Source organism: Acomys russatus, chromosome 28 (genome assembly GCF_903995435.1).
Source record: "Acomys russatus chromosome 28, mAcoRus1.1, whole genome shotgun sequence".
NCBI lineage: Eukaryota > Metazoa > Chordata > Mammalia > Rodentia > Muridae > Acomys > Acomys russatus.
In genome coordinates this window covers 18,656,686-18,684,207 of record NC_067164.1, presented here as the reverse complement: position 1 = coordinate 18,684,207, position 27,522 = coordinate 18,656,686, and the positions used below count along the sequence as shown (strand labels likewise).

The following is a 27,522-nucleotide window of genomic DNA, read 5'->3' as shown; positions in this document are numbered from 1 at the left end:
CAGCCCAGCCCAGACCTCCATGGCATGCGAGGGAGGCTGTGGCAACCGCGTGGTCATTTTAAGAACTTTGACATTTTAAATTTTCTGTAGGAGTACCAAGTGCTAAAGACTACATCTCAACCCCCCCCCCACTCCCCATCCCCCCACCCGTGCTTTAAAAGCTCTTCTCTAAGGAGCTGCAAGGGCTGGGGGGAGGGGGGAGGGGGAGGGGTGTGTGAGTCAGTCTTACCTTTTCCTAGCGTTGTCCTGACAGCTGCTTCTTTCCCTGAGCTAAGTTTTAAGGGTCTCTAGTTTGCCTCTTGACATAATCTACAACCAGCTGCTGAGAACAGTGTCAGAATTCCTGGGCTGCGTTGGGTCGGGAACAACCCCCCCCCCCCGCCCCGGGGCCAGTTCCAGCCGTGACACTCACCCTCTCTAAGCTTTCTTTCATCATTTGCAAAATGAGAATGACGGTGACTTCTTTTTTGTTTTGTTTTGTTTTGTTTTTCTAGACAGGGTTACCCTTGGCTGTCCTGGACTCGCTTTCTAGAATAGGCTGGCCTCGAACTCACAGCAATCTGCCTGCCTCTGCCTCCCAAGTGTTGGGATTAAAGGCGTGCGCGGCCACGGCCCCCCTCCTGCCCCCATCCCTCAGGAGCTGGTCACGTGTTCATTACAAGGCCCTCACTTCCTCTGGAGGAGAGCAGAACGGGCGCCCTCACTCTACCTTTTTCTCATTGACGTCCTCCTGCTCCTCCTCCTCCTCAGGCGTCATCTCCGGCATGTCTTTGATTTTGTTAAGCAGCTCCGCCTTGGCAGCAGACACACTGTAGTAGGCAGGGCAGCTCACTAGCGCGCCCACTGCTTCCTTGTCATCGCTCCTGAAACACACAGCACAAGGTCAGAGCAGCTTTTCACCATCTGGTCATTGAGAAGTGTGCAAAAAGTTGTACCTAATTTTTTTCCCCCAGAGATGATGACTAATGAACAGATCATTTACTGGTGAATGATTATGTGCTAGGCCCCCAAAAGCCAGATGGACCTAGGATGGAAGGCTCCCACAAAGACGATGCTGGAGATGGGTGTGGGAATCGGGCTACAAGCCATTTAGCTTCCCTTCTGATTCTTCTTTCATGATAAAGATTCTGACTCCTTATTTCACAGGGAGACTGTGTGGCGGCGACGGGAATGAACATCTGGCCAGGGTGCTGCACAATCCCAGACACAGGATGCAGACATAATCTCCTCCTTGCTCAGCCATAATTTTTCTTTCATTTTGTTTTTTGGAGACAGGGTTTCTCTGTGTAATAGCCCTGGCTGTCCTGGACTCACTTTGTAGACCAGGCTGGCCTCGAACTCACAGTGATTTGCCCGCCTCTGCCTCGTAAGTGCTGGGATTAAAGGTGTGCGTCACCACGCCCAGCCTCATAATCTTTCTGATGCTTGGATACATACATTACATCTTAAGCGAGCCTGATACTGGTATAAGTCAGTGGGATCTGGAGGTTGCTGGTTTGTTAACAGTGAACTAACACAAAACTTAGTCATTAGCCACATACGGAGGTTGAAGCAGGAGGACTAAGAATTTGCAACCAGCCAAGACTATGCCATCTCAAGGGGCGGGGGAGGCAAAGGGAGAAGAGAAAATTAAAGGAAAAGAAAGAAAAATCTACCTACTAGTAGATCATAGTGGGGGAAGGGTGGGACTCAGGGTTGTCCAAAGAAACCTAGGAATTGAGAACATGGCATCTCATGCTATTTATTTTACAATAATGGAGTTGTTTTCTTAGTCTGTTTCATTTTAGTGAGGAGCTGGGGTGGAACCCGGGCCCTCACAGGTGCTCAGCAAGTGTTCTACCAATGAAACGTCAACCTTGGCCCTCACAGGTGCTCAGCAAGTGTTCTACCAATGAGACAACAACCTTGGCAGGGATTAGAGTTCAGAGATGCCTGACACATGCATGATTCATGGATCTGGGGGAGAAATTTCACCTCTTTGATCATGTGGTATTACTTAACTCTGACCCTGTGGTTTTACTCAAGAATACAGAAACCCGCACACAGACATCTTCACTCATTTCCTTTAGGCAGAGTATCTGCGTGTAACCCAGTTGATGAGAAGATTGGAAAAAGCCTTCGGATACATGCGTTTCTGTGAGCTTCTATCCAGTGTTCCTGCCCAAATTAGGCTGCTCGGGAATCTAGCTAACCTCTTGGTGCTGCTACTTGTTGAGTCTTGCCACAACAGGACCATGCTTACTTTCGCCAGAAGAGGGCGCATGCCTCCCTTCTGAAACCCTCAAGAAGGGCTCAGCCATCAGGATCGGCTCACCGCCAAATTCAAGGGAGGGAATATAAATTCTCAAAGGTGGTGTTTTTCTAAGGATAAGCAGTGAAATGACTTTGGTCTCTGTGCAGCGAGTAGCCAGATAACAGCATGACCATTTACAGGCACCAGGGAGAGCTGCATAGCACTCCCCCCTGGGCTCTGATGGTGTCCGGTGGACTGCCCTGTACCCTGTACGGTGCAGGTCTTACTCTGAGTAAGTCACCGCACCTAAGGTAGCCTGGACGCCCCAAATCTGAACCGAAGAGACAGACAAGGCGACTGTGAGGCCCTGAACCAGAACAGCTCTGAGAACACAGGGCTCAGATCCCAAACACTGTACACAGCTCTTTTCTCCCTCCCACCCAGATAAAACAGAGTGCCTGCTGCTGGTTCAGTTGGGACTCAGCTGGAAGCTTCTAAGCTGCAAACCCGTATTTGGGTTTGTATTCTGTCTGGAAGCTACTTACTGCTGGGTCCCAGCCTGTCAATATGCGTGGTTTTCACTGGAAATTAAGAAGGAAACACAACCCACTCTAAATCTGGCTCCTAATCCTTTAGTGACATCAAGTGTGTAAGAAAACGTCAGAATACCTCAGGAAGGCCACGAGTAGGAAACACGCCGCTCAGTTCTCCCACCGTGGCAGAGGGCTGAGGAGCCTCCCAAGCAGAGGCTAAGCGGCCCAGGGCATTCAGGGCAGCAGGCCCCACTGGGACTTTAATTTTAGGTTGTGAGCAAATGTTCACCTCAGTGCCTCAGAGTGCACATCCTGCACAGTGACTATTCATTTCTCTACGCCCCTCTCCCTTTCATAAAGCCTTGTCCACTTTGCTCTTGTAGTCACCTCAGACATGCCTACATCTCCTTGCTCCCTTCTCAGCGCTAACCCTAGGGGAGGTCCCCGAAAGTGTGACTATGACAGGACAGGCAATCGCGCACTTGCTGGGTTAGGGACATTGTATAATTACTATGAGAGCAGGGAGTCAGGGTTCGAACCCTAGAGCGTCCATTCACACATTCTATGGCCTGGGTGGACCCAGGCATTAACTCTGGGCTCCTCTGTTTCAGGGGGAGCTGGCAGTTCTCTCAGAGGCGCCTGTGAAGAGGAGGTATAGTAATGCTCACACAAAGATGCGTGACACGTGGGAAGGGAGCAACGGGCACTAATGACAATGGTTCCTACTGCTCTGGCTTTTGCTGTTGGGCGTTTGTCCTACGTCCTACTCCTCAGAGTCCCTGCTCCAAGGCTGGGATGGAATGCCGTTCTTGGTTAGGGGTCTGAGGTAGTGGGAGCACATCAGAGACATACACAGGGTGCTACAGGGCACTTACGTCTTGGCTTCACATCCGGAATGTCTGGCGGTCATTTCTAAGGCTTTCTTCTTTATGCCGCTTTCCTTCCCCAGTTTAGAATCTCCGGGGAACAGACCCTCCATCAGATCCATTGTTGTCTTCATTCTGGAGTCTGGATCCAGAATGTCGGCCAGGGATTTGTCTTGGTGGATGATTTCCTTGGCAAGAGCCTCTGTCCGGATATCTTCTGAGGTCTTCTGGGGCCCGGCATGGATTTTCTTCCCTGGATCCTGAGTTCTGCCGACTGGCTCAGGGTCGAGGTTTCGGGCCTGGCAGGGAGAGGGCTGCTCGCCAAGAGCACTGGTAGGCAGAGGCTGAGCATTCTCGCTGCAGGGTGAGTTGGACTTGGCTTCCAAACCTTTGGCCAGGGTTTGGGGTGGTGTCGCAGGCATTCCCTGACTGCCTTCGTGATGGGCTGCTCCAGACGTGTGCCCTTTGCTTGTGGCTGTCACCCTGGGAAGTCTGCAGGAAGTGCTGAGGGAGGAAAAGAGAGATGGCTAAGGGAAGAGATGATGAGGCTGAAGATGAGGGCACAGGAGATGCGAGGGAGACACTCTCCTCAGGGCTATAGCTCCCCAAATCAGGAGTGGCATGAGGAGACACCTCTACGGTACTCTGTCTAGGTCACGGGGCTCTCAAGGGTCTTCCCCTGAGCCCAGGGCTGGTCCTTAGATACCTTTACTAGGAGTTCAGTTTTGACAAATGTTGCTGTTGTTCCCCAGGGCTTTCGGGAAGGCACAGGTGGGCAGAAAACTGCGGTGGTGAGTGACCTATCTTTGTTGGACTCAGAAGATGCTACCCCACAGAAGTTGTTTTTGGTTTTGAGACAGGGTCTCTCTACATAGCCCTGGCTATCCTGGAACTCAGAGATCCACCTGCCTCTGCCTCCTGGGTGCTGGGATTAAAGGCATGGACCACTATGCCCAGTCCCACAGAGTATTTTTCTTTCTTTCTCTTTAAAATTTTGTTTCTTTTCGGTTTTTGTTTTGTTTTGTTTTGTTTTGTTTTCCGAGACAGGGTTTCTCTGTGATGTCTTGGCTGCCCTAGACTCACTTTGTAGACCAGGCTGGCCTTGAACTCACAGCAATCTGCCTGCCTCTGCCTCCCTAGTGCTGGGATTAAAGGCATGTGCCATCACGCCTGGCTCTTTCTTTCTTTAAACATGTATTTATTTGTTATGTATATAGTGCACCAGATCTCTCTATAGATGGTTGTGAGTCACCATGTGGTTGTTGGGAATTGAACTCAGGACCTTTGGAGTGCTCTTAATCTCTGAGCTGTCTTTCCAGCCTAAGTTTTTTCTTTCTTTCTTTTTAAAGTAACAATTATTTTAATTTTATATACATTTATTTGGAGGAGTGCTGTGCCACAGTATGTGTGTGAGTCAGAGGATTGGTTCTCGCCTGCTACCACGTGGGTTCTGGGGATCAAGCTCAGGGCATCAGGGTTGAAGGCAAGCCACCTCACCGTCTGAGCCATCCTGCTGGACCCCGGACAGAGATCTGTTATGAGCAATCGTCATGAGCAAAGACTGTTGGGAAATGCTTGTTCCTCATTAGCCTGGCTTAACATCACCGGCTGTTAGCTCTGTCCTGGACCTCTGTGGACAGGTGACCCTCGAAGCTCAGCTTCCTCTTTGCGATGCTGCCTCGAGGCTGGGTGTATGTGCGTGCGTGTATGTATGTATGTAGCACAGCCTCCAACTAGGTAGGGAAACCTAATTTGGGGCTCAGTATCAGGAGACAAGAGGAGCTAGGCCTTGGCTCCTTAAATTCTCACTTCTCTGTAAGTCTCTGTATGGTTCCCCTTCAAAGCAAACAAATGAACAACCTCATAAGTTTAGCCTGTATAAAGAATCTCCCCTGGGGATGGCAAGATGGCTCAGAGGCTAAGAGCATTGTCTGTTCTTCCAAAGGTCCTGAGTTCAATTCCCATCAACCACATGGTGACTCACAGCCATCTATAATGAGATCTGGTGCCCTCTCCTGACATTCATACAAACATACAAACAGGTGGGCAGAATGTGTACTGTACAAATTAAAAAATAAAATAAAATAAAATAAAATATCAGGCTCGCCCATGGGCAACAGAGGGATGCCCGGGGACCCTGGCTGTGGACATGCATGCGTGAAGGATCACCACTTCCCGTCAGCCAGAGGCTTACCGCGGTGGCAGCTGCTCACTCACCTGCTGCCAGGTTCCATGTACGCCTCGCTGTCCAGCAGCGCCTCACACACGGCTTGGGGAGGAGGTGGCGGGAAGTCGTCTGAACCGTTTGCCAGGTTTTCCTCGCTCGGTGGAGGAGGCGGAGGTGGAGGCGGGGGAAGAGTCTCACACATGGAGCTTGAAGTAACCTTGGGGTGCGAGTCCTTCATGAACACTTCGTCCTCATAGTCCCCGCGGGGTGGCGGGGAGGTCTGTAGGGCGGACTCTGATATCCGGAGAGAGATCCTTCCTGGAGTGTCTGGGTCAGAAGTGCTGCATGAGCTTGGAAGACTCTGATGGCTTCTATAGTGCTTCCGGTTTGCGATCTCGGGCGACAAGGCGTCCTCAGAAAGGCCGTCCTCTCTGACTGCGTGGGCCCACTTCACCCAGGGTGGAGGGGGGCGCTGAGGCAGGGATGCCCTCTTCCACATCCCTTCTTCTAACCCGTGCTCCGGGCTGCTGACCTCATGGTATCTCGGGCTCGGGGGCTGGGTCAGGCTATGGCCGTTGTATCTGTGAGTCACTGCAGAGGCAGGGGACGGGAGAGGCTGTCGTCCGGTCTGACCGCTCCTTTCAGTCGGCTGACCAACGGCAAGCTGTGAACAGTAACTGGAGGGGACAGGTGATGGCTGAGCGGAGCTGAGTGGGGCCACAGAGGCAGCTCTGGCATCTGGGAAGTGGCCCTGAGTTCCTGCCGGAAGTGGCCTAGAGCAAGGCGTTCTAAGCTGCTTTGGATGGTGGTCTGGGGCTCCGGAACATTCAGTAGGAACTGAGGAACCCACAGTGGCGTTGAAGCCCAAGTCATTCCAGCAAGGGGTAGGATGGTGGAGGGGCAATGCCTGCTCTTTTTGGCCTCTGTCTGAGCAACTGAGAGACCTGGAAGAGGGAACAGATACCAGGATCGTAGAAAGGGCAAAAATTAAGCGGCAGAAACACAGATGAGGACCCTCACCCCAGAGAAGCCGAATACTCTTCCGGAAGTAAGGAAGTGCCCAAGGGCAGGGTCATACACCTCCCTCCCTCACAGCCCCACCCCTGCCTCCTGCCATGACACACATGTAAGGTGTCTTCTGAGGACACAAAGAAAAACAAGTAACTCATTCCTTCAGCTCCTTTTTGGATTACTTTGGGGATCAGCTCTGGGCTCTGGGTTTCGAGAAAGCCTGATGCCTCGTCTGCTTAGGCGTTTGTGTGGCTGCTGAGCTGAACGAACGTTCGATGTTATGCATTCTCTGTTCTCTAAGTCTCGTAGTGTTTCCACTTAAGACCAAAAAAAAAAAAAGGGGGGGGGGGGCTGGAGTGATAGCTCAGAGGTTAAGAGCACTAACTGCTCTTCCAGAAGTCCTGAGTTCAATTCCCAGCAACCACATGGTGGCTTACAACCATCTATAATGTGATCTGATGCCCTCTTCTGGCGTGCAGGTGTGCAGGCAGAGCACTGTACATAATAATAAAATAAATATAATATAATATAAAAAATAAAATAATATCAAATAAAAAAATAAATGAACAAATAGAGGGAGGTGTCACTAAGGAGCTAATTTAGTTACCTCTGCAGGGGACTGACTGTAAGTAAGTACCTACACGGTGCCTTAGGAAACCCAACAACCAACTCCTGATAGCTTTGCTACTGAAAGCAGAGAGAGAGGGACAGACAGACAGACAGACAGACAGACAGACAGACACACACACACACACACACACACACACACACACACACACACACACAGAGCGGGGAGGGAGGAGAGAGACGCAGAGAATAAAGGGTCTATAGTACTGCTAGCCTGGGCCGGTGATGTGACAGTTCACGTATGGATTAAAAAGACAAGGTCTGGCAATCCTGTGTCTGAATTCTGTTATCTGCAGTTCCCCAGCTGGCCTGGGAAGGGAACCTGGAGAGCAGATGAGACCTTTCACTCCACCGACTGGAGGCTTGGGATGGAGATGTGACTCTCTTCCCCCGTCCCCGCAGCAGCTCACCACGAAACCATTAAGCGGCATGTGGAGGGAGGGCCGCAGAGAAATCACAGCCATGTGCGTGCTCTTATTTTTGCTAGATGCAGAGGGCTGAGTGAAGAACCTCCCTCCGCATCACAGACTCCTTCACTGAGTCGGCTCTACATTATGGGCTATTCTGCTGAGTTCAGAGGCAAGGCCCCCTGGGGATGCTTTTTACTTCGAGGTCATGCATTTTGGCGTTCCCAGAGCCTAGCTCATGTTTGACGAAAGAAGGTGCTTCTCCTGGCCAGCTGCTCTCCGGGCTGGAGGACAGGAGCTATTTTAAACTCAGCATTTTAGCTGGATGTGCTAGGCACACCTGTGATGCCAGCACTATGAAGGCCGAGGCTGCCCTGAGAGCTCCAGAGAGACTTGGTCTATCTAGCAAATTCCTAGACTACAGGGTGAGAATCTTCCTCAGAACAAGCAAACAAAACCAACCAACCAAATAATACTCAGTGTGCTCTAGGAGCCAATTAGAATTTGCTGTTTTCATGACTCATTCAGGGGCCTGGATTTGCTTAATATATGTATGTCTAGAGGCTTTTAAAGGGAGCATCACTAAACACAAGATAATATGGCACCCAGTAAGGAGCCAGTCTAATGCTTAGATGATCTCCATATGGACACCAAATCCCTATGAAAGCCGGATTTAAGCTAAATGCTTCATTTGGTTCAGCGCCTTCTTAGTGACTGTTTTTCTGTTTTTCCGGGAACAGTTTTAGGGTAAAAACAAAACAAAGCAATCTTACTCAAGTCTCTCTTATTGTGGAGTGCTGACAGGTGCCCCAGGAATCCAAATGTTCAGTGAAAGACTGACTTCCATTTAAATTATGCGTGTATGTGTCCGGGTGTCGTGTATATGTGCATGTGAGTGAGTGCAGCTGCCTGACAAAGCCAGGGGCGGAGGTGGGGGATCTCCTGGAGCTGGAATTACAGGCAATTAATTTTGAGCTGCCCAGCTTGCTCTCTATACCAGGAGCCGCAGCCCCAGTAGCACTGCGCCCTCTTGCCCTCTTCAGCTCTGTCAATAAATAAAATCTGTGAACAACCTTCTCACACTTTGAAAAAGGCTTTTTTAAAATTGTGATTAAGAACCTTTACACAAAATTTTATCTTCAGCATCTGGTGGTGGTAGTGACCGGGTCAGGTGTTGCTCCATGATCCAGGCTGCCCTCTAGTGCTTAGCCTCCCAAGTGCTGGGAGTGGTCCAGGCACGCACCACTGCACACAGCATCCTATGTGTTCAAGTGCGCAGCTCCACCCTGTTATTTGTGTGATGTGGGTGTAGCTCCATCATAGCATCCTTGCTTGGTGTGCAAAAAGGCTCTGGTTTGCTTCTCAGCACTGGAGGGGAAAAAAGTGCTCCTTGTTGTGAATCAAATCTCTAGAATGTTTTACATTTGCAAAACTGAAGCCTACTTACATATCCATGCAAAAACTCTCCACTTCCCCAGTCTCCCGCCCCTGGGTACTTACCAGTCTACTTTGTATTCTAAGAGTTTGAATGCCTCATGAATGTAGACGCATACAGTATGAATCTTTTCGTCTTATTTTATTTAGTTAATATCTTCAAGGTTCATATTTGATAGGATTTCTTCTTTTTAAGGCTGGACAATAACCCCACTGTATTCGCCATGTTCTGTTTGTGCAGCATTCCCTGAGGGGGACTCGAGTCCTGGACCACTTCCGACTACTGTCAACAGTGACCAGCGCTGCATGCCTTTCTCAGACTCTGCTTTCGGTTCTTTGAGGTTTACACTCAGGAGTGCTACACTGGAGCATATCCTTGCTCCGTTTTCATTGCTTTCAGGAGCCTCCATGCTGTTTTCTAGACTGCCACCATTGTACATTCCCAGTGTGCAAGGTTCTGACTTCTCACCTTTGCCAACACTCGCTTTTTTTTTCCCCCTCGATTGCCACATATGCATACATACCTACAGCCAGGGCCAGCCAAGCAACATGGATCCTTCACAAAACCAAAGCCACTGTCTTCCCTCGGGAGCACATCCTTGAAGTACAAGAAAGGGGCAACATTACACAGGTGTTTAAATTCACCAGGAGGGTGCAGGTAGGGAGGAGAAGCAACAGCTGCATTCTGCAGACCTGCTATGGTCAGGCGCCATGGCGACATTCTTCAGGGCTTTCCCGTTTAGCACCCCCAAAGCCCCAGGAAGTACTACTAACTCTGGTGAGGAGAGAACCCCAAGATCAGAAGTGGCAGTCAACATCAGGACTTCCTTCGTTTCTGCAAGGTAGCTGCCCACACAAGAATGTTTGTCGAATGTTTGTCAAGTAAGAGAAATCTGGTAAGGCTAATACTGGAGATCACAGTCACTGGAATACTTAAGTGTGATGAAAAAGATATTCAACAGGTCAAGCTTTTGAAAAGGCAACGGGAAAAATTGAAATACGACAGGAAATGTTCTAATTCTGCAAACTTTCAGGTGTTCTGAAAAGGAATCTAGTTTGTGATCAGGGACAGTAAATTCTCCTAAGTCTCACCCTTATGTGTTATCAGTGACCCTGGGGGCCGTTTCAGGGTAGTTTTTGTTTTCACTATGGGTAGATATTAGTCTCCTGAAAGGGTTCATACTGTACCGCTGATGGTGTAAAATCTGTCCCATGCGATCTGGTCATGATGAAGAGGACACTGTTGCCACGGACGACAACATAATCAGTTTTCCATTATTTACAGTAATGGGACACAGGTAAGAATGAAAATTCATACATAATCTGGACCTAATTTTAGTAACTTATCCACTATTTACTCTTTCTAATGAGATAACTGCTTTTTACTTCCTTCTTCATGTTTTCACCTGGGTGGAAGAGGAACTAATAAGCAATAAAGACTCATATGTTGACGGCTGGGAAATAACAAGTGGACCAGTGCTCAGCTGGCCCCTAGAACGCACATAAATGCTGGTGGTCATGGGGGCCCGCCTGAAATCCTAGCACTCAGAAGCCAGAGACAGAGGGTCCCCTGAGCGAGGTGGCTAGCTAATTAAGATATACTAGTGAGCTGTGGGTTCAACTGAGAGACCCTGTCTTACTACCACCACCCCACAAAAAAAGAAAGGTTCTCAGTGTCAACCTCGGGCCTCCATACATGCACACACACATACGCGTGTCCCTGCAAACATATGCACGTGTAAACAGGACAGGACAGTCGAAGGCTGGGTGGAGATGTAGTTCAACGGTAGAATGTTTGCCTAGCACACGTGAGGCCCTAGATTCAATTCTCAGTTCTGTCTCTCCCCTCCACTGCTGCTCCCCAAAAGTCAAAAGTGATCACAGGCAGAAACAGCAAATGCCCAGACGTTATTAATTTCACCTTTTCCTCATTAGGTATAGCACTGTGTGGCAGACACCTTGCTAAGTTACCTTGCATAGGATGGCATTCCGTTGAAACATGCGTGCATGCATGCATGTGTAAGTACATGGGTACATATATGATCAAGTACGTGACTGCAGCTCGGAAACAGTGCCTACAGCTAAACCAACGAAGGGAGTAGGATTCAAGCCAGAATCTCTTCAAAGCCCAAGACCTTTCTGTGGAATTAATTTCTTTCTTTCTTAAAGATTTACTTACTTACTTATTATGTATACAGTGTTTGCCTGCATGTATGCCAGAAGAGGGCACCAGATCTCACTGTAGACGGTTGTGAGCCACCATGTGGCTGCTGGGAATTGAACTCAGGACCTTTAGAAGAGCAGCCAGTGCTCTTAACCACTGAGCCATCTCTCCCGCCCTTCTCTCTATGGAATTTCGATGGGCTAAATGCAGCTGGTGGATGCCACGTTTAATCACCTGAAGATGCACTGACTCACTGCAGGGAAGCCCCTGCTTTCAGGAACCCCACAGTTCTATAGGTCTTGCCCCACCGCCCTTTCCTGTTGACAAGAATGGGCCAGTTTTTTGCCAATAGTTAACTGGCCACAGCCTAGGACCCATCTGTGCTCCTGACACTTTAAATGTGTTGTCATGTCCATTTATATCCTTTGTATTTCAGTATGTAGATGGAGCTAACCTTTTGCATTCATGTGATCTGGCCCTGGAAATGATATTTGTGTGAGTATGCATTTAAAAAGGCGTGGGAGTTAAACTCCGTAATCAGCTATTGAGAGAATTTATCAAATTTCCTGTTAATCAAGATACCCCCTCCTCATCTCTACTCCCACCTTTCACTCCCAAATCACTGGGCCTTGGACATGCCAAGGCATTTTTGAACGGAAGGAAAATGTCTTCTCAACCTAGTAGAAACCCAAGGAGGATATTTCTCCTGTGTGTTTTCACTTTTAAAACTATTTGACTTTCTATAAACTGGTACATTAGAGCAACGTAGAAAAGAGCAGTGGTTGTAGGAGAAATACCAGGCATAGACATAAACTAACTAGGTAAGCATCCAACGTATTTTTGATAGTTATTTCAAAACCGACTTAAAGAGGTAGGAACATCCCTGTGAGTTCAACCAAACAAGCAAATGATCTGACCCAACCCTCAGCTCTGGCATACTTGACACCATAACCTGATGTACAGAAAATCCTAATCCTGACTCTCCTCCAGGGGTTCCAAGTTTAACCGCTCTATGACTAACAAAGTACAAAAACTGCAATAGGTGTCTATTTTAGGGTGTTGGAGTCCAGGATCGACTAAGATGAATTCGGAATCCACATGAAAGAAATTAGCTATTTACATGTAAGTATAACTGATAAACACTAAGATGAAGTCAGTTTACCACCTGTTATTTTCAGACGTAGGATGTTTAATTCTTGCCACCTTCTTTCTGCCCATGCCAGCCTCTGGTTATTCAAGGAAACAGCATGGTATAATGACTTAAGACCAGAGCAGGCTACAAGGTCTCAAACGTTATTCTCCACTACTTTGGGCAGATTGTGTACACTTTCTAGACACTAGTTACCTCCCCTTCACATAACAGTTACAGTACCAACCTCACTGTAGACAAAGAGTAATTTAGTCATTGGCACATAGCAAAAACTTGATTGGTGTTGGCTGTTTGCAATTTGACAATTCGCAGGAAATTGATTCTGGTAATTATGTTTTAAGTTGGAATGGCTGCTTACTGCCAGGTGCTACAAATGGCCTACTGGCTGTAGGTACCCACAGACTCAAGCCTACATCCAACATCACCGCGTGGGCCACTAATTTCCCCAGCAACGTACCAAGTGTCATGCCATCCCTAACATTCACTTGTTCTGCAACTACACTCTTCAAAAGAAGAAAGGGGGCGGGGGGGGGGGAGTGCGGAAATGGGTGCTGCCTGTTTTGGAGAGAATGCCAAGATAGTGAGGGAGAAGCGCTGTCAAGTTTTGGAGTAGCTCTCAGGCTATCTGTAGTTCATGGCGGCCTCCTGCAGTCACGATCTCAGGCCTCCAAGTTATCAGGCATTATAAACAGGGGAGCTGATTTTCATGATGACTTGTTTTAGGGAAATTGCCTGACAGAATTGAGGAGGCACTCCTAGCACAGTTCTTCCCCACATTGCCAGAAATGAACTCCATAAAATTTTCATTTTAACCCAGTCTGTACAAGGCTACTTACCTTGTTTTAGTTTCAATAAACTAAAACTGAAGCTAGGAAAAATTTTTCTTTATTAACTAAATCTCTACAAAAACCTTAGGTAACGGGAGAGTTCTTTAAATTTGAATTCCAAAAACTAAAAAGTTAAATATATAGTTCTAAAATTCATAATTCACCTTGACTCCATAACCCAAGTATTTATACAGTAGGAATAATTTTGCACACCCCACCCTCCTGCACACGCTGATTTTCTATTGCCAAGATATCACACTCTGAGGCCCCTTGTTTTGTTTTAACCACAAATAAGGTAAAAGATGAAGAGCAGGCATGAGGTTAACCCACGGGCATCTCTCTAGTCAGGCCAGGACTAGCTGCTGGGCGCAGAAGGCAGCTCAAGAATGTCTCCGAGCATGTGGGAAGCCGAATACTTCCTGACTGTTTCCTCTGGCTTCATAGTCCCTGACTAAATAACAAGTACGTGTGGCAATTTAAGTCCCCAGGAAAAGAGCACCTAAATGTCATCTGTGTTCAGTTACGTTTCCAAAAACTGTTTCTCACACAACGCAGAATCTTTTTGTTTTGTTTTGTTTTGTTTTTCGAGACAGGGTTTCTCTGTGCAGCCTTGGTTATCCTGGACTCGCTTTATAAACTAGGCTGGCCTCGAACTCACAGCGATCCGCCTACCTCTGCCTCCTAAAAGTTGAGATTAAAGGCGTGCGCCACCACACCCGGCCAATGCAGAGTCTTCATTTGGGATTGAAAGAAACCTCACCACTTTCCCAAAGCAAAACAAAAAGCCCACTCCAACTCTAGTTCCCCAGTGGCCAGCTTAGGAAATATCTAGGGAGCAAAGCAAAGAATTAGTCATCGAACCAATCCCCAAGACAGAGTGACGGCATTTAACAGGAGACTGGTCTTTTGCCTATGTTTTTCTTTTTTTTTCCTTTTTACCTTGAGACAGAGTCTTTCTACATAGCCCCGGCTATGTTAGAACTCACTATGTACATCAGGATGGCCTTGAACTCACAAAGATGGGCCTGGAATTTAAAGCAGACCACCCACCCACCCCCCCATTCTTAAAAGAAAAAACAACCAAAAAACATATTTACAGTACTGGGAGAGAAGAGGAAACTGCTTGGAGTTCTATGTAGTAAACTACTGCTGTACAAACTAGCCGAAGCATCTTGGACTAGTGATTTTAAGTGAGCCGCAGGGAAGAGAGCAGTACTGCAGGCTGTGGTTTGCCTCTGTGGGAGTTACTCTGGGGAGTGAGTAGTCCTAGATACCTCAGGGAGAAACCACCTGGGAGAAGACAGCATATTTCCCCTGGGAGACGGGATATCCCTAAAACCTTACACACACACACACACACACACACACACACACACACACACACACCACCACCACCACCACCACCACCACCAGACCTAGTGGCCAAGGTTTATTTCAACTAGTTGGAATTCTGAGAACGAAGGACTGAAAGTGAAAAGTTCAAGGCCAGCCTAGACAATTTAATGAGATCCGATGTCAAAAGAAAAATTAGAAGGGGCTGGGTATTTGCTTGGCATGTACAGAACCCCGTGTTCAACTGCCAGTACCCCAAACAACCATAAAACTATATCTTTGTATGGAAACCAGCTAAGGTTGGGAGGGAAAATTGCAGAAAACAAACAACAAACAAGGTTACTTTCCTATGTTTAAAGGGGGAAACACTGTACCAAGTATAGAGGTTAGGAGAGTACTAGGCCAGCTGGCTTGGTTGCACCCACCTACCTGGCCTTTCTTGTCTGAGGTGGGAGACGACCTGGACCTCACATGCACAGGGACTGCCAGGGTATCAGAGCGCTCCAGCAGATCCTCGGCCGACTTGGACTTCCCTGCCTTCGCGGCCACCATGCCCCAGGAGGGTGGCCCGCTAGGGGTCCTGTCTATTCTCTGGACACCCCTAGGTCCACCGGTGGCTCCGCTGGGCAGCTGCCTGGAGACCTGAGGGTCCCAGCGTCGTCGCTCCCCGACAAGGTGTCCGCTGGCGAAGGAGCTGCTGCGATCTCGGGGCACTTGCGGGGCATCTGCAGTGGACAGGTTGGGGTGCTCCTTGCGGGGCAGCGCCTCGGGCTCCCGCAGTGAGCTCAGGCTAGAGGCGGAGGCCAGGCTAGGTCCTTCATTGGCCGCGGGGCCGGCCTGGAGGTAGGCGCTTTGTGCCCGCTCGCGCAGCCCGGGCTCCTGGGGGCAGGCGGCGGAGGCTGGCCGCTTGCCGGTCTTGCGCTGGATGTAGTCGGCCAGGGCGCTCTGCTGGAACTGCTTCAGCTCGGGGCCCGACAGGCTGAGCGTGGAGCAGGCCTTGCTGTCGCGCTCGAAGATGCGGCGCCGGTCGGCCACGGTGCTCTCCGAGAAACGCAGCGGCGCGGGTCTCGGGGAATCGCAAGGCGCAGGTTCGGCCTCCTCTGAGACCCCCACTTCGTTCATTTTCTCCGGCTCAGAGTAGGAGCGTTTCTTCTGCTCGGGCGTGAGCCGCCGGCGTGCACCTCTGCGGGCAGCCTGGGGCGCAGGCTGGGTCCCTGCAGCTGGGGTCACGCTGTGTCGCTCCCGAGGGGTGTGCGGGGAGGACGAGGGAGCTGCGGCCTCGGGGCTCCGCATGCCCATGTGGGCAGAGGCGGGTCGCGGGCGCCAGGGCCTCGAAGTTGCGGGGGTGCCCGGCTCCAGGTCCCGGCGACGAAACGAGGTGGCCCCCAGGACGCGGGACTGGGCATCTTTGATGCTGTTTCTGTAGGCACGGCTGAAGGGCACGTCCAGCAGTGGCGACTCGGGGGTGCTGGGCCTGTCCTCGGACCACGAGGCTTCTCTCTCTGCCTCACTGAACAGCTGGAAGGTGCTCTGGCTGCGCAGTAGGCGGCCATCGGGCCTCGGGGGCTCGCTGCCTCGGACAGGAGGCGGCCCATGGCCATCCGCGGCAGCCCTCCACAGCTGCTGGCCGCACTGCTGCCAGGAAACCTCTTCTCCCTCGTTCTTGAGGTTCTGTTCCCCATTGCGCAGGTGCTCAGTGGACTCAGAGAAGTGGATGCTGCTGGGTTTTGGATCCTCAAAGTCACTGTTGGAAGTGCTGGGAGTCGGGCCAGTCCTACTGGACCTATAGTTAGGGCCGTAAGCGGAACTGCCCACACTCGGAAGTCTGTGGCGCCCTTGCTCTCGCTCTTCTATCTTGGAAACCTTCTCCAGCACAGAGCAGTGGGGTTTCCTGTACTGCAGGGCAGAGGCGCTGCTGGCACTGAGCCTCCTCTGGCCTGGACCGGATGTGTGCTGCAGCTGCGGGTCTGGTGGCTCTTCATACCTTGAGTCTGCACCATGCAAAGATGCTGCAACGTTCCTTCTCCCCTCGGGCCTTGGACAGGAAACAGACCTGTCCAGGCAGCCCCTGCTGTCGGGCCCTGCTTTCCTTCCAGGGTCCTCCACCTTGGTGCTGAGGGCATAGGTGGACCTGCCACCGGGATAAACCTCCTGGGCTTCTCCTCCTAGATCTATGCTGCTTTGTCTTTTTAGACTCTCTGGGATATTCTGGAGCGACGAGAAGGCCGACTTGGTCCTGCCAAAGTTGCCTGACAGGCTCTGGCCATGACCTTCCCTCTCCGGTTTCTGCCTGAGGTTGGCATTTTGATCTTCCTGCAAGTCTCCCTCCCAGGGCTGAGGGAGCCTGGAAGGCCTCCCGTCATCACCCACGCGCAAGGCCTGGGCCTGAGGGGCTGAGGCGCTGTGATGATTAGAACACAGTCTGCTGCCATGGGCGTTCTTTCTCTCTCCGGGATAAGGGCTGTTACCTTGGGGAGGTGTGACATGTCTCCTCAGGGAGGAATCCTCATTTTCAGGCACTGAAGAAAAATGGACTTTGTAGGGGACATATTTGGCCGTGGGTTCTGGCTTTCTCTCCACCTGGGTCACTGAGTCGTGTTCGAGGGGCTGACAGAAGGCGAACCCGGGCCTGCTAGCTTCACTTTGATTCCCATTCTCATCCAAGGCAGCCATCTTGTTACAGGCTCCCTGAGCAGCTGAGTAGCCACTCTCTTTGACCAGCGCAGGATAGACTGTACCATTACTACCTACAGAGGGCTGGGGCACCTGGGCAAAGCGAGGCTCTGCAGAAGGTACCGGATAGATGCCAGTGGGCAGCAGGGGTTGGCCAGGCTGCGTCTTCTGAGTATAATTATGCTTAGGTTTCACTGGGGGGCTGTTCTCTGGGCTGCTCTCTGGGACGGGATGCAGCTGCTCCTCCATGAATGGGGTTTTCAGGGGGCCTGAGGAGTTTGTCAGGGGCCGGCAGAACCTTTTCTGATCAAGGCTGGACCAGGAGCTGGGACGATCACGGTGCCGGAAGGCCGCAAAACTGTCACTCCGAGTGGGGGGCATGGGTGCGCCCACCTTGTGAGGCAGGTTGTCAGTGGCAGTCTCCAAGGGACTGGCGCACTCCTGCATCCAAGATGGGGATGGCGTTCCCTTGCCCCGAGGAACGCTGTGCCATTTAGCACAGCCCTGGCTACCTGCTGACGCGTGGCCATCCCTACCTTGAAGAAGCAAGGCCGAAGGGTTCACCTCGTACTCGGAAGATACTCCCCTCCGGGTATCATAGACGGTCTTGACATAGCGGATGTCTGCCTGCCTCATCCCTTCTAGGAGGCTGCCTCGGGCAGGAATTGTGTCCATGGAGCCTGACCGTTCTCGGCCCGAGCCACCAGGGGGTGGATACTCCAGGAGGCTAGAGCTGGTGGAAAAGGAGCTATACGCCGAGTCTCTTTTGTTATGGAGGTGGCCAAGCTGGTCGATGCTGCTCGTGGACTTGGCAGGAGAAAGAAGATGGCAGTGTGGGTATCCGGCGCTAGGCTCCAGGCTTTCCATGCTCCCTGGGGAGCTGCACTGGTCAGGGCTCCGCCTCAGATAAACATGGTCATAGTTGGAGAGGTCACTTGTAGAAGAGCTGGGAGAACAAGAGACAATGTAGTCAGTGCTCTGAGGAGCTAGCTACTTAGTGGGCTCACAGACACAGGACTCATCTTATAAATTCGCTCTTACGCAAGACGTTCCATTTTCGGAAGGGCGGGTAAAAAAGGGCCTTATTCGGGGCTTGTTCCGCTGTGTCGTCACTAGGATTAACTGCCCAATGCTCCGGCCTTACGTGCCTTTAATTAATCACCCAGGCTTACTATAAGAAAAGGGTGGCCTTGGGCACAGGCACCACGACTTGCTGTAATTGACATTTTTCACATGCCATCAAATGAAGGGGGCAGAGGGCTGGAGAAGAGAAGGGAAGAGTGACAGAGGAGAAAATTTTCTGTCTGTTGTAGAGACTTGTGGGATGGGGTGGGCAGGGGGGCGGGGCGGAAGCTTAGTAAGTGAACAGGCACGTGAAAGGCCGGGAGACTTGGGGAGCACACGCGTATGATTTTAGTTAATATCTTTCCTTTTTAAGGAATTGAAAGCTAGACTCTGGCAACCTTCCTGGAGTCTCAACACTAGTAGGGACAATTTGTTTGTGGGGAGAAGCTAAACACCAAGCTGAATGGAGAAATACATGGGCGTGGGGGTGGGCCAGGGGGGGGGGGTGGGGGTAGTTAGAGCCAGAAAAGGTTGATGAGAGGAAAGAGGGCAAAGGAGCCAGGAAAGAAGGTTCAGCCACAGGAGGTCCCTGAGGGTGAACTCCATCACCAAAGCTGTGTTCAGGAGAACAAGACCTTTGTATTTCTAAGCTCCTCTGGGTTAGGAAACGGGGAAGGAGTCTCAATACTGGCCCTTCGTACTCCAGAAAGCTGCTTAAAAAAAAAAAAGGTTTTGTTAGATAATCATAGTTTACTATGCATATGGGGGAAAGGCGGGGGATGGGAGGCCTGGAAAAATCTTTGTAGTTTCATTCAATTTTGCTATGAGCTTAAAACCACTCTTATAATTTACTATCAGGGGCTAGAGGGATGGCTCAGCAGTTAACAGCACCAGCTGTTCTTCAAAGGTCCAGGTTCGATTCCCAGCACTCACATGGTGGCTCACAAGTAACTGTGTATCTCAAATCTCAGGAGATCTGACTTCCTCTTCTGGCCTTGGCAGCCCTTAGGCATGTATGAGGTACAAAGACATACATGCAGACAAAACAACTATACATAGCAAATAATATATTATGAAATATATTTGGGCTAGGAGTATAGGTCAGTGGTAGAGCCTTTGCCTAGCATATGTAAGGCACCAAAAAGAAAAAAAGAAAAGAAACTATATACCTGTGGAGAAGCCATATTGGAATAAATAAAAATCAACCAACGATCTCCTTATGTTAAACATTGTGATTTACTATCCTCCCAAGAAAAGTAAACCAGCCTTACCTAGGCTTTTCATTTTTAGGTGAGTAGACATCAAGTGTACTTAAAATCATGCCATATATTTCTAGATCTCATATAAGTAAATGTAATGTCATAGTGGCCGAAAGTGTAATGTTTTATGCTAGACCGTCTCTGGAGACTGTGAAGAGGCTCAGAGAGCCATGTTCAGAGTGAAAACTAGAGATGGATGAATGGGACATCCTCGGTCAGCAAGAAGACCACACGCTCAGCATTTTGCCTCAACACAATCTGATTTTTCTCGTCAGAGAAAGTCAACTTACTGAGTGAAGCATCCCGCTTTGTGAAGGATAGGAAAATTTCAAGAGAGAAAGGGAGAAACAGTTTGTGAGCCTGCCAGCTCAGGGGAAAAAAATAAAAATAAAAATCGACCTGCTCTCCAGGGTGTGGTGTATGTCATGGCCAGGTCTCACTGAGCGTGCCTCCTGCTTTCCACTTTCCCACCGTTCCTCTAAAGTGAAGAGGCTTGTTGTAAAAGCATGGGGGTGGGGGTGGGACATGGGGGGAAGGTGGGGAGTGGGGGTGGGGCGTGAGGGTTGCAATCAAAGCCAGCCCCACCTGGCCAGCTGTAATTCCTTGAACTTCCTGCAGAGGGAACACTGGCAGGGGACGTGGAGGCCATGTGAGAGCTGCTTCCTTCCTTCACCAGCTCTAGGGGGGGGGGGAGGGCGATGACGACGACGACACTACTTAGTCCTGAGCACTGCTGAGAGGCCTTGCTGTCATTGACTGAAAGGGGAATTGGGATCTAACAGGAACATGCACACACACAGACAAAGCAACTGCAACAACAGGCGGCTGAAATACTACTAAGCAGGGAAAATGTCATCACCGATGTATCTGGAAACATAGACGGTGTCTAGAACAGGACCAGAGTGAGCGCACCAGAGCGAGCGGCTAGGGGCCTACTTCCTGTAGCAGACCTCAAGTGGACAGCAGCACAGGGGGACTTCCTGAGGCTACTCTCCTACCTGTGGGTGCTCTGTCCCTCCAAGCTCCTATCCCCCAGCTGCCTGCGGAATATGGGGCCCGACGTTGGCCTCTGGGAATAAGTCTTTTCAGTACTATCTGGAAATATTCATTTCTATTAGCTTTGATGCTCGTGATTCTAAGATGCATTAATGGACGTGGGGTGAGGAACAGTGAGAGATCCTCAGCCCTGCCACACAGGTTTGACACTAACACAGGCAGCCTTCCTAGCAAGGGGTGAATCCTCAGTGGGTCAAAGTTCTTACCATGGTCTGGCTACTCCTCCAACTCACTGTCTGCTGCTGTCTTTGCTCACTCAATCCAGGATCCTCCTGGGTCAAACACATCTCTACCCATCTCAGCCAGTGTCTCAGTCTGTGTGCTTGCTGCTCTAACATGTGGGGTGCCCTTTGCCTGGCTCTCTCCCTTCCCTTACTTGGTTCTCTATTTCAGAAGGCTCAGCTCTCCTTACTTCCTACCACACTGCTTTTAGTTTCTTCACAGGACTTAGTACCATTTAGTATCATAGCTTTGGCTATATGAAAGCACACATAACTAAACATTTGCTGATTCTGTGCCACATACAAATGTTCTCCTATGGTTCTCTATTTTGCTTACTTAAAAGTAATTTTCAGGAGCCAGGCACAGTGGCACTCGCCTTTAATCCCAGGTGGGCAGGTGAATCTCTATGAGTTCGAGGCCAGTTTGATCCATAAAGCTCCAGGACAGCCAAGGCTACACAGAGAAACCATGTCATGAAAAACTAAAATTTAAAAAATAGATAAATAATAAAAAAAAAGAAAGAAAGAAAAGTCATTTTTAGGGACTTAAGAGATGACTCAGCAGTTAAGAGCACTCGTTGCTCTTGCAGAGGACCTGGGTTCAGTCCCCAAACACCCACCCGGTGGCTGACAACCACAACACCAGTTCCAGACGATCTGGCAACCTCTTAAGACCTGAGTGTACCAGGAACACATGTGGTACACATGCGTGCATACAGACAAAACATTCATACTCACGAAATAAAATATTTCTCAAAAATTTAAAAAGTAATTTTTAAATGCCCGAAACATTGTGAAAAGCACGTATATACCAAAAAAAAAAAAAAAAAAAAAAAAAGTATATGAAAAATTTCCTGATCTGTATTCTTGGAACCCTAATTCCTAAAATGATCGAATCTGTTTGCAAAACACCAAGCTAAAGTTAAACAAGTCTGTTTACCACCAGACGTCTGGGTCTTCCATAAACTATTGTTCATCTGCTGCTCCCCAGGGGAAATTACACTAAGCCAACTTTTCTAAACTTATTTGACTCCAGAAAATTTCTGCCAAGGAACACTTGACAGACTTTCATTTCGTGGAGACTTTTTGAGAAACAGTATTACCAGGTGAGGCGTTTTACATGGTCTTTAGGGAGCATGCTCCACCACTGAGATCATCCAAGACATGGGGTGCCTGCATTTGCCAGGTGAGTGGATCTCTTGGTGAGACCTGGTGAGTGTTTTGACAGTGCTGCTTCAGCCTCTTTTCAGAGACATTGCATGGCCCCTCACAGCCTCTCTGATGCTGTAGAAACCACTGTGTGGTACTTCCATAAGATGGCAGAGAGGCAGTGCCAAGTGCCTGGCAGAAAGCGGCTAACATCACGCTTCAGGACTATTGCAAATCCAACTCGCTCACAAGAGTGTTAAAACCGCACTCTCTCTCACTGCCTCTGTCCCTCCTGCACCCTCCCCCCCCCCCCCCATCCCATCACGCTCCTGTTTTCATGAGAAAAGGATCCTGGAAGTTTAGACATGAAGTTGGGCTTGGGGAGCTAAATTCAAGCCATCTAGATCACTAGATGCCACTGTGAGCCTAGGGACACAGCAGCAGTTGCCACTACTTACGAGCAGATTGAGAGGGAGGGGACGCCCTGCGACAGAGCTGCAGAGGTGTGCCTGAGTTGAGGCAGAGGAGGACACATACACTTGCAGCATTCTGGGGTAATCTGAGCCTGCTTCTCTCACATGGTCACACAGTGCTTTAGTGACAGTAGCCATGCCAGCCTCAAAGGGGCAGGAGGCAGACATAGTACACACACAATTCAACCTTTAACACCCCCCTTCCTCCTGCCGCTGCCACCACTGCCACCACTACCACCACCACCACCGGAGGCTAGGGCAAAGGAGAGAACAGTGTGGCCCTCAGAATACTGTATTTTGATAACAACTTTCCCACTACTGTAGCCTATAGAGACCACCACAGCCACAGCAAGCAGGTGTCCCACACACTGACTAGAAAAGTCTGATTTCTGATATAGGGTCAGTATATTCCTTAGGTCACATTATGAATTCAGATTTAAGGCTTCCTAAGAAAGTGAGGGGCTGGGAGCTTCTGAAGGACCCCACCATCCACACACCTGCACTCATAACTGTGTTCTGCTTTGTGCTAACTTCTTTATCAGGCAGGCTTCGCTGGACCCCCAAATCCTCGGCCTGATTTTTACAATTGTCACATATGGTGTGTTTACTGTGTACTAGGAGTTGTGTACATTCCTTTATTTGATGCTCACAGTGACCCAATGCTAGGGGTCATCATTAATTCACATTAGAGGAAAGGAAGAGTGCTCAGGCTCGTGAGCAGGCAAGGGTTGAGAACAAAGCCATGGTCACACCTAGAACCTCCAGCACCTGCCACTCCTCCCACACGCTGTTAGGTGCCCACGCTTTATCTTGCAAAGCCCCAATACTTAACAGCCCTGTAAAGCGAGGGCTGAGTGCCTTCACAAGAGGGGTACTGTGAGGGGACTGCACGCACGGGATGGATGGCTCAGATGGTGTGAACTAGAGGACAACAAGGAAAGAAGTCTATAAGAAGGAAAGTAACTAGGCATCATGTCTTCCTGTGGCCTAATGCTTATTTTGATATGACAGAAGAGGTGTATCCTGTGGCTACCTCTGAGAGGTCTATGGTTTGCCTTTGAGCAAATTGTGATGCTTAAGGGCTCCAGCTGAGTGTTATCTTTCGCCAAAGTGCAGCCACCATCTGTGAAATGCTTCCAGACACTTCCTGGCGGCTCTCCTTAACCTGGTGTTTATGTAAATACCACTCCCTGCATCCTCTGAAGTGACGATCCCACATCCCTACCGTGGCCCTATCTCTGCACGACCCAAGTAATGCGACTATGTAGAGCCTGACTCCTCAGTATCAAACGGATGCTCCTTTGTGTGTGCAGTTGGTGGGGCAATCCCAACTTGGTTTTTTTCTTCAGTACGTCTCAGGGTTTGAGTTTGGATCCCCTTTTCCTGTGTTCCCTTTCGGCTGCCAAACTCACGGCGGCTCTGTTCACTCTTGAACAAAACCTTAGCCAGCACCAGAGTGACTAGGAGGCGGAAGTGTGACCCAGTAGCTACGTGCAAAAACCATGACACCTGGCTCAGGCCTGTCCTGGCTCACATACTGGTCAGCTGTCCACACTCAGACAGACTAGGTTTTGTGCACATGTCACTGAGAAACCCTTTACCTTAGCTGTTTCTACTGCGGGGCCAAGCTAGATAAACTGCTCTGATGGAAGGAGAAAAAAACAAACAAACAAACAAACAAACAAAAAACCCAAGCGAAACATTTAAGTATAGGAATATCATCAATTCAGCTGTAAATATCATTTTTTTGGCTAGTACAGACAGGATATTGAAGCACCCAGGAAAGCAATCTGTCAGATTTTTGAATATGGGATTATAATAGGTATTGAGAAATGTCGGACTGGAAATGAGTTCCATAAATATCTCAAATGGCCAACAAGGATCAAACTATTTCCAGCCTTCCCTCACCAATCCAGTTCAGGATGTGATGTAAGGATGAATCACCGACATGGTTAGCATTTTAAGAGGATGAAGGGAAAAAAAAAAGAGGATGAAGAAAAAGACATGGGGGGGTGGGGAGTACATGACCTTTGAAGGAGAGAGACCCTTGGGTGCCAGCCATGGCCACTCACCTGGAATGGTAGCTCTGGTGCCAGGGAGGTCCCACTGTGCCCTGGGATATCTGCATCATGCTGGCATCAGGCTGGTTCTCCCCACGTTTGGTGGTATGCCACGAGTGAGGGCGAGCGGCAGGCTCACTGCACCTGTGGAGACACAGGAGCAGGCCCCTTTAGCACCAGCAGCTTCCCAGCTGAGTCCCCTCATGAAGGGAGCTGGCTTGGGGACTCACGGATCATAAACGCAAGCATTGCTCGCTTCCCCCTGCTCACACAGGAACGTTGCAAAGTCAGCATAATTTTATTTAGGCCTCCTACCTGTCGGCATTTTATGACTTCTGAATTGCCTTGGTCTTCCTGAACCTCCAGATTAATAGAAAAGCAAAAACACCGAAAATGTCTTCCTATTTCCCAAGTGACTTTGAGTAGTGCATGGTAAAAAAGCTTCCTGGGGCTTTTCAAGTCGACTATCAGACCCCGGGTGGACAGTTCTGTGATTTCCCTGTCTTGGTAAGAACGGTATGGCAGTCAGAGGCTGCCCACGCTGACAAGGGAACGTTCTATGCCAGTCTAGAGAACAGAGTGTTCTCCGAAAGACTTTCTCATTCTTCAAGTCAGTGACTTCAACTTTTAAGCATCCTGCCCTTAAAACACAAAGATCTGAGGGAACCAAAGAGAAAACGTGGGTGTCCTTTAGACTGAACATGAATGAGTAAGTTCTCCAAAGAGGAGTCGGCGACCGAAGAAAGCCAGAGTCACGAGACAGCTGCTGTGTGGTATTTTTGGCAAGAGAGTGAGGTGATCATACAGGCATCTCATGCTGACAACTATGAGATTGCAGGGGATATTTCTGTAGTTTAGAAACACTTTGGGATGATACAGGCACTCACTTGGGAAGATGAAGATAATAGGTGTAACTTATCCCAAGCCCTCAAGCTTGCCCTTGAACCCTAAAATCCTAGCCATTTCTCCTCTATGAAAAATAAATTAGCAGCCAGGCAGTGGTGGTGGATCCCAGCACTTGGGAGGGAGCGATGGGTGGATTTCTGTGAGTTTGAGGCCAGCCTGGTCTACAGAGTGACAGCCAGGACAGCCAATGCTACACAGAGAAACCCTATCTCAAAAAAAAAAAAAAAAAAAAAGAGGGAAAAGAAAGGAAGGAAGGAAAATAAATTAGCTCCGTAATGTAAACGAAAAGCCAATGCCATGATGCCAGTGAACTTTGATTTATTAGGCATACCAGATGTCTTTATTTATCGTCAGGGTTTTATTGATGTGAAGAGACACCACAACCAAGGCAACTCTTACAAAGATAAAAACTTAGTTGGAGTTGGCCTACAGTTTCAGAGGTTTAGTCCATCGTGGCGGGAAGAGTGGCAGCATCCGGGTAGACATGGCGCTAGCAAAGGAGCCGCCAGGTCTACATCTTGCTCTGAAGGCGGCAGGAGACTGTGTGCCACACTGGGTGTGGCTTGAGCATAGGAGACCCCAGAGCCTGCCCCACAGTGACACACCTCCTCCAACAAGACCACACCTCCTTGTAGTGCCACTCCCTGTGGGCCAGGCATCACACATGAGTCTACAGGGGGCCATCCCTATACAAACCATCACACAAGAATATTGCTGGACCAAGCACCTGAAGACCACAGTGCTCGGCTAGACTTTGTTACCAATGGGCTCTGAAAGTCACTTCCTGTCCCTAAGCCTCTGCGCACCTAAAAACTGAAGAAGGTAAGCGGAGGCTCAACTCATCTCATTTTAATCTGACTTTTGAGGGTCTAAAATTATATAATATGGCTGGTCTGTAGTAAAATGTCAATAACTATTAACTACTGTTATGCTACAACTACCTTACTGTTAATGGATTGACAGAACAGAGCCAGGTGGCCAGTCTGTTAGATAGACCTACATAAAAGGAAGGGCAAACACCAGGAGGAAGAAGCTGAGGGTGGATGGGGGATGGTAGGGGAAGGGTTGACGACAGCCACTCTTCCAGCTCTGAGACTGTTTATGAAGCATTGAAAATCAATGATAATAAGAGAGGGTCAGCTAGATGGCTCAGCTGGCAAAGATCGCCATGCAAGCCTGACAGACAATCTGAGTTTGGTCCCTGGAACCCACATGAATGTGGAAAGAGAGCAGCAGCCTTTGGCTGAACCATATGTGCCCCTCCCCTATGGGGAGTATACTCAAACACCAATAACTTTTTTTTTTAATGTAAAAAGTAATTACACAGAGGCTCAGGAGTTAACTGTGGGCAAAGCAAACAGGGTGTGGCCACAGTGGCAAGACAGGGAGCTTCTACAGCTGTGACTGTGGCCTGAAACCAGAAGGGTAAACAGGCTAAATATTAGAACTTCCTGCCGGAAATCTACAGAATAACTGAAGAGCTAGAACCATTGAGGAAGATGAAGGAAGTCAAGCCACCCTCGAGGAACTGGGCTGAGGCTGCAGCCTGGCTTCTGGGGAACTTGATGTCCAAGGTCAGAGGACAAGGAAGAAGGACGTCTCCCATGGCTCTCCAACTCCACAAGAGCTGACTCGGCCTTGGGGCAGCGCAGAACCGAAAGGCTCGAGGGAGACAGGACCACAGGCAGGTTAGACAGACATGGGTGAGCTGGGATATGCTTGCTCTGTTCTTTGGTCGCTTGGTTTTGTTTTGTTTGGTTTGGTTTGGTTTTGAGACAGGGTTTCTCTGTGCAGCCTTGTCTATCTTAGACTCACTTTGTAGACCAGGCTGGCCTCGAACTCACCTGTCTCCTGAATGCCGGGATTAAAGGTGTGCGCCACCACACCCGGCGGCGGTCTCTTGTTTCTT

General features: G+C 49.5%; 1 protein-coding gene across 1 annotated transcript in view; it reads right to left on the bottom strand.

Moving 5' to 3' along the window:
* The window catches only part of Shroom3 (shroom family member 3), a 117,042-nt gene that overhangs the window by 10,242 nt on the left and 79,278 nt on the right, over positions 1–27,522 (bottom strand). Inside the window, exons 3-8 of the mRNA XM_051170884.1 lie at positions 24,720–24,851; positions 15,181–18,370; positions 9,803–9,876; positions 5,850–6,743; positions 3,642–4,136; positions 710–863 (exon numbers count right to left, since the gene is read on the bottom strand). Coding sequence (XP_051026841.1) covers positions 710–863; positions 3,642–4,136; positions 5,850–6,743; positions 9,803–9,876; positions 15,181–18,370; positions 24,720–24,851 — 4,939 coding nt within the window. The remainder of the gene's footprint in view (positions 1–709; positions 864–3,641; positions 4,137–5,849; positions 6,744–9,802; positions 9,877–15,180; positions 18,371–24,719; positions 24,852–27,522) is intronic.